Source organism: Penicillium diatomitis (assembly GCF_028827545.1).
Source record: "Penicillium diatomitis strain IBT 30728 chromosome Unknown utg000015l_segment0_segment0, whole genome shotgun sequence".
In the NCBI taxonomy this organism is placed as follows: Eukaryota; Fungi; Ascomycota; class Eurotiomycetes; order Eurotiales; family Aspergillaceae; genus Penicillium; species Penicillium diatomitis.
The window spans coordinates 1,585,140-1,597,969 of record NW_026623187.1 but is presented as its reverse complement, the minus strand read 5'-3'; the positions used below and the strand labels follow the sequence as shown (position 1 = coordinate 1,597,969).

The 12,830-nt window shown below is 50.3% G+C and overlaps 6 protein-coding genes across 6 annotated transcripts; 3 read left to right on the top strand and 3 right to left on the bottom strand.

Annotated features, from left to right (window-relative positions):
- Positions 1-24: 24 nt before the first annotated feature.
- Positions 25-1,105, bottom strand: N7539_009302 (SCO family protein; the record flags this gene model as incomplete). The annotated part of the gene is made up of 3 exons (XM_056938897.1): positions 25-146; positions 217-541; positions 629-1,105. 3 exons carry the CDS (start codon positions 1,103-1,105, stop codon positions 25-27), a joined length of 924 nt encoding a protein of 307 aa, XP_056786274.1.
- A 374-nt stretch (positions 1,106-1,479) lies between these two features.
- Positions 1,480-2,211, bottom strand: N7539_009301 (NAD(P)-dependent oxidoreductase; the record flags this gene model as incomplete). Its single annotated transcript, XM_056938896.1, has 1 exon — positions 1,480-2,211. The coding sequence occupies one exon, from the start codon at positions 2,209-2,211 to the stop codon at positions 1,480-1,482; it is 732 nt and encodes a 243-aa protein (XP_056786273.1).
- Positions 2,212-2,962: 751 nt separating this feature from the next.
- Positions 2,963-5,424, top strand: N7539_009300 (uncharacterized protein; the record flags this gene model as incomplete). Its single annotated transcript, XM_056938895.1, has 2 exons — positions 2,963-3,493; positions 3,544-5,424. The coding sequence occupies 2 exons, from the start codon at positions 2,963-2,965 to the stop codon at positions 5,422-5,424; spliced, it is 2,412 nt and encodes an 803-aa protein (XP_056786272.1).
- A 503-nt stretch (positions 5,425-5,927) lies between these two features.
- Positions 5,928-6,877, top strand: N7539_009299 (pirin family protein; the record flags this gene model as incomplete). Its single annotated transcript, XM_056938894.1, has 2 exons — positions 5,928-6,276; positions 6,363-6,877. 2 exons carry the CDS (start codon positions 5,928-5,930, stop codon positions 6,875-6,877), a joined length of 864 nt encoding a protein of 287 aa, XP_056786271.1.
- A 1,849-nt stretch (positions 6,878-8,726) lies between these two features.
- N7539_009298 (uncharacterized protein) lies at positions 8,727-10,341 on the top strand (the record flags this gene model as incomplete). The annotated part of the gene is made up of 4 exons (XM_056938893.1): positions 8,727-8,860; positions 8,925-9,516; positions 9,571-9,933; positions 10,000-10,341. 4 exons carry the CDS (start codon positions 8,727-8,729, stop codon positions 10,339-10,341), a joined length of 1,431 nt encoding a protein of 476 aa, XP_056786270.1.
- A 355-nt stretch (positions 10,342-10,696) lies between these two features.
- Positions 10,697-12,072, bottom strand: N7539_009297 (uncharacterized protein; the record flags this gene model as incomplete). Its single annotated transcript, XM_056938892.1, has 2 exons — positions 10,697-10,942; positions 11,041-12,072. The coding sequence occupies 2 exons, from the start codon at positions 12,070-12,072 to the stop codon at positions 10,697-10,699; spliced, it is 1,278 nt and encodes a 425-aa protein (XP_056786269.1).
- Positions 12,073-12,830: the final 758 nt, after the last annotated feature.

Below are 12,830 nucleotides of genomic sequence, written 5' to 3'. Positions count from 1 at the left end.
TTTCGTACATAGCGCTCTGAATCCTTACTCAGTCTTCAACGGCTTGCCTTCCCTCTTCCAGTCATTGATGTGTTCGAGGATCACCTTGGAAGCAGACTCAGGAGTATCTTGTCGGCCAATGCATTCGACGAAATCATTGTCAGGATCTGTGTGAATGGAAATGGATTAGCAAAGAGATCAGATCATCCGCAGCGGAAGTTATCGAGGAGATCATACCCATCAAGTAGAAGTAGATGCTGTGGTCAACCAAGTAGTCCTCGCCGGGCTTCACGTCCTTGGGCGTGCTAAAGTACACGCGATATTGCCGGCAGACGTTCTTAACTTGCTCATAGGTACCAGTCAGGCCAACAATGCCCGGATGGAACTCCTTCAAGTATTCGCGGAGCACCTCAGGAGTGTCCCGGACCGGGTCGCAAGTAATGAAAACCGGCAGGAAGATGCTCTCATCCTTGGTGGCCTCCTTGACCTTTTCGATAATCTCAGCCATCTTGTCCAACTCGTCGGGGCAAATATCGGGGCAATGCGTGAAACCAAAGTAAACCTGTTTGATCATCGAATGTCAGCACATAGTCCCACGGCGAAATAGCATGTTTGCGGTCTCTGCCGGCAGAGAAAGAATCAATCTTACAAAGCTGTATTTGCCCTTCAGGTCCTCTTCAGTAAACTCCTTGCCGTCCAGGTCCTTCAGAACGAAGGGTCCGCCAACCTTCGGCCGGCCAACGCCCTTACTCATCTCAGCAATGCGCTTTCGCTCCAGGCGGGCTTTCTCCACGCGGAAATAGATCACCATGCCCGCGCCCGTGAGGACAAACAACAGCGCTGCCTTCCACGAGAAGGGACCAGTCGAGTTACGCTGGCGCAGCTGACCCATAGTCTTGGCGCGGGCGCGCAATGCCGTCGTGGAGAACTCATTGCGTGCAGCAAATGCGCCCTGGAGCTGCGACGTGCATCGGGGTCGTTGGGATTGCGTGTAGGCACGGCACTGCGGCTGACTGTTGGTGCGGAGGACGGAGAGCAGTCGTTTCGTCGGGGCAGTCTCGATAGCTGCGAAGCTGCGAGAAGCGCGGCCGAGAAATCCGGAGGCCATCTGTAGCGTGGGCGCCATCCTGAAACGGTGTGATGCCTTGAGCGAGTGGAGTGAGATGCTGCTGTCAATTGATGGGTGGCACGAGAATCTCCAAATCCACTCATCGGGACTAGTCCTTGGTGCCTGAGGCTACACGATGATTGAATGGTGGGTCTGACGACTGTGCCTAGTTCTACTTTATCCATTCCATAACCACGATCATCGCTTGCCTCTTGACTCTATAAAACTGCGATATTGCAAATTTCAACTACATAGGAAAAGAATAATGAATAATTGTCAGACAAGGTTGAACTTTGCGATTACTGCGGAGTATTAGACGGCTAATCAGAAGTAAAGATTAGAAACAGGAATACAGTTCAGCTTAACGAGGAAAAGCGCCGAACAGACCTTCGTCACGTAGTAATCATGACGATCTTGTTGATATACTTGTCTGCGTTATGCTTGATGAGGTTGTTTGCAATCCATTTTCCAGAGTCCTCACGCGAGATAAAGTATCCAATTGCCGCAGACTCCCGACCAGTCTGAGGATCCTCGATGCCAACCTGAATTTCCTTCTGCGTTTCACCATTGGTGAGAAGACTTCCATGAATTATCGTGAAGGTCTCTCCGCTCCCAATGAATCGATCCTCGGTGATCTTCTTGTCTTCGTGTGCCTCTTTTAGTAACCATTTGTAGATGGGATACAAGATCAGAGGATAGTCGCGCCCGTATCGCGAAATCCCAGTAGTACTGAAGAGCACGATGTGGGGGTGACCGGTGGCCCCTTTGCTTCTCAGCTGAGAGATTGCCTCTGTCAAAGCTGCAGCGCCATTGCGGCAACAATTTGGATCCTCAATTTTCATCGTTGGCATGACTGGTCGACTGCCGATGGTGGTGATGATCATGTCGACAAGATTGCCATCCAGGTTGCGGATACATTGGGTGACTGCGTTGATGTCATGTGCATCACCTTGAATGATCTTTAAATTCGGAGCAGACTCTTGTGTGAGAAGAGCTTCAAGCTTTGAAGGAGTTCTGCATAGGGCAGTGCATTGTATGCCTGATGCCAAGCTATGTTTGAGGGCGGATAAGCCGACTCCGCCGCTGGCCCCGAAGAAAGCGATTGTTTGCGGGAGAGAACTCATGATCAATGTCTGGTCGGTCATTTGAAATGGCAATGAAAGAAGAGAGTAGTAATGTGACTGACAGAGAATGTGGGAATATGATCTTTGTCTCTTGAAAGGACAAATGACAATAGCCTGGCATCTCGCAGCCTTTTATGTTCAACTCACTGTCGGACTGTCACAATGAAATTAGGACCAACATGATCCGAGATTTACGCGAGTTGGCTTCTTATCGAGCAAAATACTCATGGCCAACAGGTATTCATCGACTCGATACTCCTCAAGCTCTTCTCGCGTGATTCTCGGCCTTCAAGAGGGGCCGATTAAGGTTTGACGTATTCCGAGATGCTGACATGGGGGTAGTGCAGTCGAAGCAACATGGTCGGGCAGGGACAGCTTGCATTGCAATCAAATCTGATTCAGAAATTCACTTGCCTGAAATTATATGGCAATATGGAGCCCTTTCGGTTGGATGAACCTTTTCCAATCTTACTGTCTCTAGCTGCATTGAGTGGTCGAGTGTAGAAGAAGTAGTGTATAACTAATCGACAAAAGTTTCCTGTTAAGGCCTAGTGGCCACTAAGCCTAATCAAGCGAATGCTCTACTGAGTGGTGTCAACGACCTCCTCGTCTTACTGTCGAAAACCATGCTAACACCAGCTTCGTTGGGAAATGCTTCTGCGTATTCCTTCTGAATATGACCAAGAGTCACATTTGAAAAGACCGGATCGTATGAGAGAAGAAAAGCGCCAGCGTGCCGCTACTCAAATCCATGGCAAGCATACCGGTCGCGGGTGGTTCGCTCAAGAAGGCCGAGAAAAGCGCGAGCTCGCCTGTAGCGCCAACAGCTCACGCAGCAGCGGTCCAGGAAAATGAGCGCTCGGTCAAACTGCGCAGTTGCATCGTATGTCGGAGTCGCAAAGTACGGTGCGATAAGCAATCTCCATGTTCAAACTGTCGCCGAGCAAATATTGCCTGTACCGTGCCGTCGAAGGATCGGCCGCCTCGATGGGCTCGCCGTCTTGTGCAACCAGGATCAATAGATGTGATGGAAAGGATCCAATCACTAGAGGCGCTTGTTAAGAGACTGAGAAATCAGCTTGATGAGGCTCATGCTCAGATCAATAACTCCAACAGTGCTTCGCCCTCTGTGCATTCTTTGGACGGTCCAATCCTAGGCAGAGTCGGTTCGCCGCCGTCTCATTCGGAGAGTGCACCACTGCAGATTGGACGACTTGTGCTTGAGGATGCGAACCAAAGTCGCTATCTTGGGAGCGGATTCTGGGCCAGTATCACTGATGAGGTAGATCAAGCCTTGCATCTTGTCAAGACATTTTGTTGATGAAATTCTAGTTGAATGACTTGCGCACTGTCACCGAAGGTGTATCTTTCGATGAGGGCGAATCCTCAGACGATGATTTTGAGTCACCAACAAAACAACTTTCGACCGCGGAAAGCGAACGGCCGCCGGAGGATCGAAATGCGTTCGTCTTCCGCCGCACCTCAATACCACACAGCCCGGACCTTCGTGACTTGCATCCCCTTCCCTCACAGATTCCTTTTCTCATAAATGTTTTTTCCGAGAATGTCAACTTTCTTTTACAAACGGTGCATGAACCCACTCTCTCAAGAATGATCAGAGACTTACGTGGCAACCTCGCAAGTCTCGACCCTGCTACTGAGGCACTTATGTTTTCCATCTACTACGGTGCCGTGACTTCTATGGAAGAAGACGATGTGCTGGTCAATTTTGGCTCTTCGAAGGCCGAATTAAATATAAAGTATCGGCTAGGCCTTGAGAACGCCCTTGCCAAGGCTGATTTTCTCAGCGCGCCCAATCTCCTCCTTGTGCAGGCACTGGTCAACTTTCTTGCCCTTGCTCGTCGACATGACAGTCCTCGATATGTGTGGATGATGGTGGGACTTGCGATCAGAATGGCCATGTCTCTTGGCCTTCATCGCGACGGAACAAATTTCCCCGGGCTTTCTCCGTTTGAAATTGAGATGCGGCGACGAGTCTGGTGGGCATTATGCATGCTTGACGTGAGGGCGTCTGAAGATCAAGGCACCGAATTCACCATAGCCGTGGATAGTTTTGACACCAAGTTACCAGAAAATATCAACAACCAGGATATCCAACCAGACAGCCCGGAAACACCGGTGGAGCGTGACGGATTGACAGACATGTCTATCTTCCGTATCTTCATCAAGATGACTGAATTGATGAAACGAATGGTCGTCGGTGAATCGACAGCTCTCAGTTTTGAGACAAAAGACAACATGCTGCAGGAAATGTATCAAATTGTGGACGAAGGGTTCTTACGCCATTCAGCAAAGAGTGACATACAGCATTGGACCGTGGTGATTGTTTCACGATTGACAATTGCCAAAATGACTCTTTTCATCTACCTGCCGTCTCTCTTTTCCCGCTCGAGGGACAATTTGTCTGCGCTCGTTCGAACCAAGCTTCTCGTCGCGGCAATCGAAGTTGCGGAATACAACCACGCTCTGAACCATGAACAAGCTTGCCGACAATGGCGCTGGATCTTCCAAACCTACACTCATTGGCATGCGATTGTCTATATGCTGCTTGAGGCTTCACGCCGACCCTGGTGTCCTCTTGTCGAGCGCGCCTGGACTGCTCTGCACAGCATCTGGCTGATTCCACAGCAGTCAAATTTGCGCAAAAACATGCGGGTTTGGTTTCCTTTGCGCAGCTTGATGCAGCACACACAGCGGCATCGAGAAGCCGAGATTCAAAGGCTACGATCTGACCCGCTCGCGACCGAACGACTGGAACGAGAATACGAGGCTGCTCCGATTCCGTCAAGTGATGCTATTTTCTCGCAATCTTCAAGCAACTTCGTAGATCCGTCACTTGAACATTGGCGATACATTATGTACTCATCCGAAATTGACATTTCATACTCATCAGTCAATCCAGGATCAACGGCTGCAGACCATGTTGAAATCAAACCTCTGTCAGTTCCAACGGAAGAGTGGCCAAATCCAATTCATCTGGCTACACCCTACGCCCACCTCTCGCTTCCGGGCCATCCTGAACAGTCGCCGCTCAATACTGCTGATCCGTTCGACCTTAGGATCTTCGAAAGTCCTGCTACAGGCGCCCTAAGCGACAGTATTGACTTTGATGTGAACATTGACTGGCACTCATGGGTTCAGTCGGCTCAGGGGGTGGAATTAGACTCGCATCAGAAGCCGACTGAAGGATGATCTCAATTGGTTGACAACTTAAGAATCTTGTCATATTTTTTCCCTTCCACACACTTGTGCGAGTGCACACGATGATTCTCTCCTGATCAGAGGAGGCTCTCAAGGTCCATTTGGATCAATCCGGCGGTTATGTTGTAGCCTGAGGCTTCCATATTCGATGGGCGGCATTCATCTCGTCATCGGCACGCTAAAAGTGGATTAGTGGAGAAGACTTATCCACTAGTCTCTTTCTGGACTAGCTGCTTTACGAAAGGCTTACAATTGATTATCGAAGGCGGGTGAATGAACTGCGGCTCATGATGACTGGCGATCGATAATGCTTCCATAATCGCCTTGGGGCCTTCTACAGCGATCTAGAGACTCGACATGCTAGAGCTTAAATACTCTTATTTTCGCACGTTTGTGATCAATCTTCCATTTTCCAAACCACAATCTACACAAGCAGTTACCTACAAGTGCTCTACAACTCAAGCCACAAGAAGATCACATCAACAGAATATAATATGTCCGCTCCTCTTTCCCACGCCAAGATTGTCCTCCGTCGCTCCAGTGAGCGCGGATATGCAGAGCACGGCGGTTGGCTCAAGACATTCCACACCTTCAGTTTCGCCAACTACTATGACCACCGCTTCCAAAATTTCGGAAGTCTGCGCGTTTTGAACGAGGATCGCGTCGCAGCGCGTAATGGATTCGGCACACATCCTCACCGCGATGCGGAAATCTTCAGCTACATCCTGAACGGCGAGTTGACGCATCGCGATAGTATGATCAAAAAGGGCGCAGAGGGCTCGCAGGGAAAGCAATTCTATCGTATGAAGCGAGGAGATGTGCAATTCACGACCGGCGGTACTGGTAAGTACCTTTATCTCTCTTCCTTCTTTGAGTTTCTCTACTCTCTAGTGATGGAGTAACAAGCTAACTTTTGTTGATACTGAAAGGTATCGCTCACTCCGAACAGAATGAGTCAACCAAGCCCGTCCATTTCCTGCAGATCTGGGCTTTGCCATGGAAATACGGCCTCAAGCCCCAATATCACACCATGACATTCAGCGAGGAAGATAAGCGCAAGGCGTTCGTACCCATCCTCTCGCCACTCGCGGCTGGTCCCGAGGCCAAGCCCGCAGATGAAGAAGCGGCTATCCCGAAGATCGCGGGCACGATCCCCATCCATGCCGACTTTGTCATGGGCGCTGGTATCATTGCGCCGGAGACCTCCTTCACGTGGACTGTGGGCGCGGGCGATGCAGTCAGCTCCAAGAAGAAGCGCAATGTCTACATCCATTTGCCTATGACGAATCAGGGCAAAATGATTGTCAAGTTGAATGGGAGTGATAATGCTATTCTCCATGAGGGAGATGGTGCTTTTATCACCCAGGTTAATGCAGGAGATGCGCTCCGGGTGGAGAGTGTTGGTGAGGTTGAGGCGGAGGTGATTGTTTTGGATAGCGACTAAGCAGGTACTGAAGAAATATTGTATATAACATTTGAAGCAAAACAACGTATCCATTTCTTGTGTCTCATATCATGTGGATCCACTACTGTTTGGCAGGCAGTAGTCTGCTAAGGACTCCCGCCCCATGGCAGGGCCAATGCCCTTGTCAAGAAACAAACATCTGCGATTTGTGTAGACTCATAGCACGCCTGCTCCCAGGGGCGTCGTTTCCCCCATGAATTGCGAAGCTCCTCGCCGAGCTTCCCTCTTTTGTCCAAGAGCAACTTTATCCGCACAAGGTCGCTCGCCTTGCATGTGCATGCATCATATAGGAGTGACGTGGCCGTGTGATGTGCGAGATCGAAAGGCGTTCCGACATCAAGTAAGTATCTCACCACCTGCGAGTCGATCTGAGCAGCATGCCAGATAAGAGAATATCAGCCACCCCGTCATGATCTGTCTGCACCAACTTCACGCCACCGAATCGCCACATCCACGCGATCATGTTGCGTTGCCGCTTCAAGTGGTCTGTATTAGAAAAAGAGGAGTCACTAGGATAGCGCTGACTGATTACCACGAGAATAAGATCAAGTGGGACGTCCCCGAGCAGCACTCCTGATCAAGAAATACTTGAAGGCCAAGGGCGACAGTTATCAAAAGTCGACTGCAGAGTCCGTTGACTTTGACCAGCATTCCAATGATAGAGGGTTTGAAGAGGGCTGTAAGACTATATCTGGTTGTGAAATTGTGGCTTGAATGGACTGGTAAGCGTTTTCATTCGAGATTTTTGCAACGGTATAAAAAGAATGAAAAGATCAGCTGCACACTATGAATGCGTTTCACGCAAGTGCGCGTCGTCCAGCAGCCGTGGCAAGAGATAGGTAGCCATGGGTCCAAGTCTGACCATTTTCTTTTCGTCGACTGTACTCGTTAAGTCGATGCTACGTGTCAATAATATCTCTTGAACTCAAAGTGCTCCGGAGCACCTCTCCGTCCACGTGACATATCATATAACAAGCTTGATGAGAGGTCCTTCTTGAGTCGGCTCACAGCCCTTTCAAAGACAAAGTACTGGGTAAAGGGTATGCATTGCCTTCTCAAGACTTCGGAAGCTTCAGTGCTTCACCATGCGAACGAAGTCAGGAGCAATCGGCATGCCAGGACTTGTCCTCCAGGAATTGACCAGTAGCCGAGAACTCGGGGCTTGCTATTTCTGCGTCTCGCAAGATGTCTTCTTCTCGACGACTGCATCAGTCGTCATGCATACCTCTCCGGGATTGCTTCTTCCCCAGAATCAGTGATCCGATCACATAATTCGAGACCCACGTCTAAGGTGACCCACCATGGAGAAAAGCCTCACTACGCATGGCCAATGAATCCAACGGCTTGTTTCCCGACCGGTCGGGAAACGCCAGGGACAGCCGAGGAGGTGTGTTGGGAATGGGAATTCTTTTTCCACGTCTTCGTTTTCAGGTGATTAACGTGGAGGCAAAATCTAGAGCTATCTCCCCAAATCGAGATCATCTTGCGAAGTCGGTCATAGACTGGAAGCCTTGATCAGACCAAATCGTGCCTCGATCGCAAGTGTTCCAAGGTTGGCCCCTCAAACCGAGTACAATTCATCCCCATTAGTCTAACGATCTGCTCTTGCAAAAATTTGAGGTTGGCAGGCGTGATAAAGCTCAACTGCGCTCCGATTTTGACCTGCCTTGCACAAATCCAAGTCGAGTCAAAGGCCCGACATACCTATCGAACAGATTGAGTATAGAGAACAATCTTCCAGCTCTCACAGTTGAGACCTTCAAGTCCCACTCGGTGTAAGACTTCTATTTCATCAGCAAAGGAAGTGGTCGAGTCGCCAAATTTCAATATGCAATCGATCAAGAGCGTGGCCGTGATCGGGGCTGGTCCTGCGGGAGCAATTGCAGTGGATGCATTGATGCAAGAAAGGGCCTTTGAAAAGGTTCGAGTCTTTGAGCGACAGGAAAAGGCTGGAGGATGTTGGTACGACGAATTCGGCTTCTCGTTGTGTGTTCACGGTGTAAGTCATGCTGACAAAGTATCCTAGGGTCTCAAGAGATGATTCTCCCCCAAAGAGTCTGGACCTGAATGGATTAGCTGCGCGAACAGCAGATGCACCATTAAAGATTCCCGATCAAATGCCGTGCTGGACACCTCTGAGCTCACAAGATCGTTTCATGGACTCACCTGTTTACCCGGGTCTTGAAACAAATGTGGACGTGAGTGCCATGTGCTATTCGCAAGAGCCGATACCTGCCATTCGCTCCCAATGGTCGATTGAGCGACATGGAGAAGACACACCATTTCGACACCACTCGGTGATCAGACAGTACATTGAAGACCTGTTTACCCACAAAGTATACGATCGACTTGTAGAATATAACACCACTGTCGAACGTGCGATTAAGGAGCCACAGGACTCAAAATGGACTCTCACTCTTAGGCGCACGGGGATGCATAATGGCACACAGGCAGATTACTGGTGGACGGAAACCTTTGACGCAGTCGTTGTTGCCTCGGGCCATTATGCAGTGCCTTACATCCCTGCAATCCCCGGCTTGACGGAATTTGCACGCCAATACCCCGGCAGTGTTGAGCATACGAAACACTATCGTGGGCCGGGAAAGTACCGAGCCAAGGTGCGTAAATCATGCCAAAGGGAGTGAACGAGTCATATACTGACGGCATAGTAGAAAGTCATCACAGTCGGAGCCTCGGTATCCGCAGCAGATACGGCCGTCAGCCTAATTGACAGTGCTAAGAATCCCATTCACGCAGTAGTTCGGGGTCGCTACAATCCATACTTTGGAGATGAAGCCTTCAAGCACCCAAGGATCCGGCGTCGAGCCCCTATTTCTTGCGTCGAGAGCAAGACTCGCACCGTCTATTTCGAGGACGGCACTTTTGAGCCAGACGTGGATCATCTCATGTTTGGAACAGGTTTCACTTGGACACTGCCTTTTCTTCCACAAGTAGAGACGCGCAACAATCGGATCCCGAACTTGTATCAGCACGTGTTTTATCAATTGGATCCTACGCTGGCCTTCGTCGGAGCGGTAAGTACATTGCGTGCGCTGTCATCGCCCTTGTCGCACACTTGCTGATTGTAGGACTGGGAATAGGTTGGCGCAGGTCTCACATTCAAAGTCTTCGAGTGGCAGGCCGTCGCCGCAGCACGAGTCCTCGCAGGTCGTGCTACTCTTCCCCGGTGCGAGGAGCAGGCAAAATGGGAAATCGACCGGATTGCGCTCAAAGGAGATGGACCAGCTTTCACGGCGATCAATCCTGATTTTGAGACCTATTTTGAGGGACTCCGTCAGCTTGCTGGGAGGCCGAGTGCGGGTTCACCTGGTCGAGTATTGCCACCCTTTGATCGGAAATGGGTGGAGGTCTTCAGTGCAGGACATGTGCGACGTAAGGAAATGTGGAGGAAGTCCAATGCTGCTGCGGCATCAAAGTTATAAGCTCTGTCTGGACAAAACGGGTCCAGTTGGGATGGACATAGTATCTCTTCAGGCAGGCCGAGACGCCAAAAAAGCCTTCTACAGCCTCGAAAGTCAAGCCTAGGGTGGATTTCGAAGCTGTAGTCTGCGTGTAGTGATTCAAAGTGGGTTGTCAATAGTCTTTTGGTCTTTGCGATCTTCTTCAAATAGACGAGACAAAGGACATGGAACATGTCATTGTATTTGACATAGAGGAGGCGGCATGTTGCTCCAGAAAATTGTATGAACAGGAGTGAACTGGAATGCATGTGCACATTCCATCGATTGTGAGTGTGTATATATGTGCATACGTGTCGGCCCAGATCCTGATGAGTTCTCACGGCAGATCAGACTCTACCCTCTGCAAATGACGTAGAACCAAAACCCTAGATGGTGACACATCGGTCAGTGAGTCACAGAGATGGGGGTTGAGTCCAAGAGCGCACTCACCAAAGCAGAAAGTGATGGACCACGGGTCTAGAAGGCGTAACGCCCTGGCAGCGCCACTCTGGGCGACGATGCCGTCCAACACGACAGGCCAGCCGTGGTCATACTGTAGATAGCTGTAACCGAGCTGTGCTTGCTAAGTCGCCGAACAAAGTCCCGTCAGCAATGGTTCATCATCGACAACCTTTCTGTATCTTTACAGCCACCAGAGCAGCTGATTACACGTGCACTCACATCATCACGGAAGCCCACAGACGTATTCAAATAGTGATAGTAAAGGATATCCAAAGTCGAGGAGCTTCCCGACAAGACTCCCACCCCACCAGGCGCATAGACCAACCCATGATTCGAGGCATAAACGATCGTTCCACCTCCGTCGAGCAATGACTTGCCCGTACGATCTACGAACGGACCACGGACGTCTCGCGACCGGCCAACTCGGATACTGTATTCGTTGCCCCGGTCGGGAAATCCACGCTTGTCGAAATTGCAGCATCTGCCATGGCTAAACCAGACATAGTAGTACCCATCACGGGAGCTCATCCACGAGCCTTCTTGCGGACGAACCGCCTCGTGGGGAATGAAGGTGAGCTGCCTGGCGTCCGGTTTCTGCGGACTCTCAATTGAGAGCCAGTCGTCTGTGAGCGGGACTTGCCAGATATCGTGCCAGAAGCTGCCATAGTTCAGATATGCTTTGCCGGTCAGATTATCCTGAACAAATGACGCATCAATCGCGTTGGTCACAGTGAACGGCCAGATATCAGATCCATTTCCCACGCCCGTCCGAATCACAGCTCCATGATCGATCCACGATGATTCGTCTAGCGTTGTGCTCGTGGCTACGCCAATCGCGCTCTTTTGAGAGCCTGACGTGCTGAGGGTGTAATAGCAGTAGAATGTCCCGTTGCGTTCAACCGTTGTGGGTGCCCACGGTCTTGATCTGTTGCTATTTCCCTGGTGGATGATGCTTTCGCCTTCAAGCACAGTGCCAACCTGTGACCATGGTCCGCTCATATTGGCGGCTTTGAAGAATGGTATATATTGCCCACCTTTGAAGAGATAATAGTGGTCATCCCAGAAGATTATGTTTGGGTCGTGGACTTGTAGATTGCCGACATTGGGGAGAGGTATCGCCGTCGTTGTCTCGTAAACTTGAGAAAGTCTGGGTTGTCCGTCGGGTGTTCCCGATGGTAGCGACGGTTGGCTGGCCTCTACCAATCTCTTCAGTAGCACTCCTACCAGGAGACATTGCCAGTAGTGGACCATCACGAGGAGCAAACCAGCAGCTGATGGAGTCAACGGAGCCTTGTGCAAACCTGATGGGGGCTCTGTTGGTGCGATGAGGCGTAGGACTTCACAATGTTCCCACCAGGGATGGAGGGTTCACTCGGGAAAAGGAATGGCTGTCACAGCTTGCGGAGCCATTGTATAAAGAGACATATAGGGTTGGCTGGGTTGCACGGCTCAGTATTGTTCGCTACCCCGTCAGGACATTTCGAGGGCTGAGGTGAAAAGTCGCGGTACCGGGCAAGATCAGGGCGATAGTAAGATAATCTCGACACAACACATGTCCGTCCTGCTCAAATCAAGCAGTTCCAAAGCTGAAGTCTCGATTGAGAAAGACAGAGTGAGAGTATGCGAAGCAGCAGAAAAGGCAAGTGCCCATACAGTCAATGGATAATAAATGCAAGAAATGCAAGAAAAACAGGGTGGTTGAGATTTGAACAAGCAAAAGAGCCCTGACGACGGGAGTCACAAGGTGAATCTTGATGAGGAGCCTTCAGCGACCAACTTGAACAAGGAAGCCAAGACAGTTAAGCGACAATCCTCTTCTCAGTGATGATCATGATTATTATGGGGCACCATATCAAATGGACAGCCAAAACCTCCTTCCCCGACGACCCACGCTGAAGAGGGGCCCATCCGGCGCAATTTCAAGTCTGGCCACCCTTGAATGCTAACTCAATTCCACCCCTGAGCCGTCTGACGTGAGGTTCAGTCTGCCGATCAGTCGTCCATTGGTT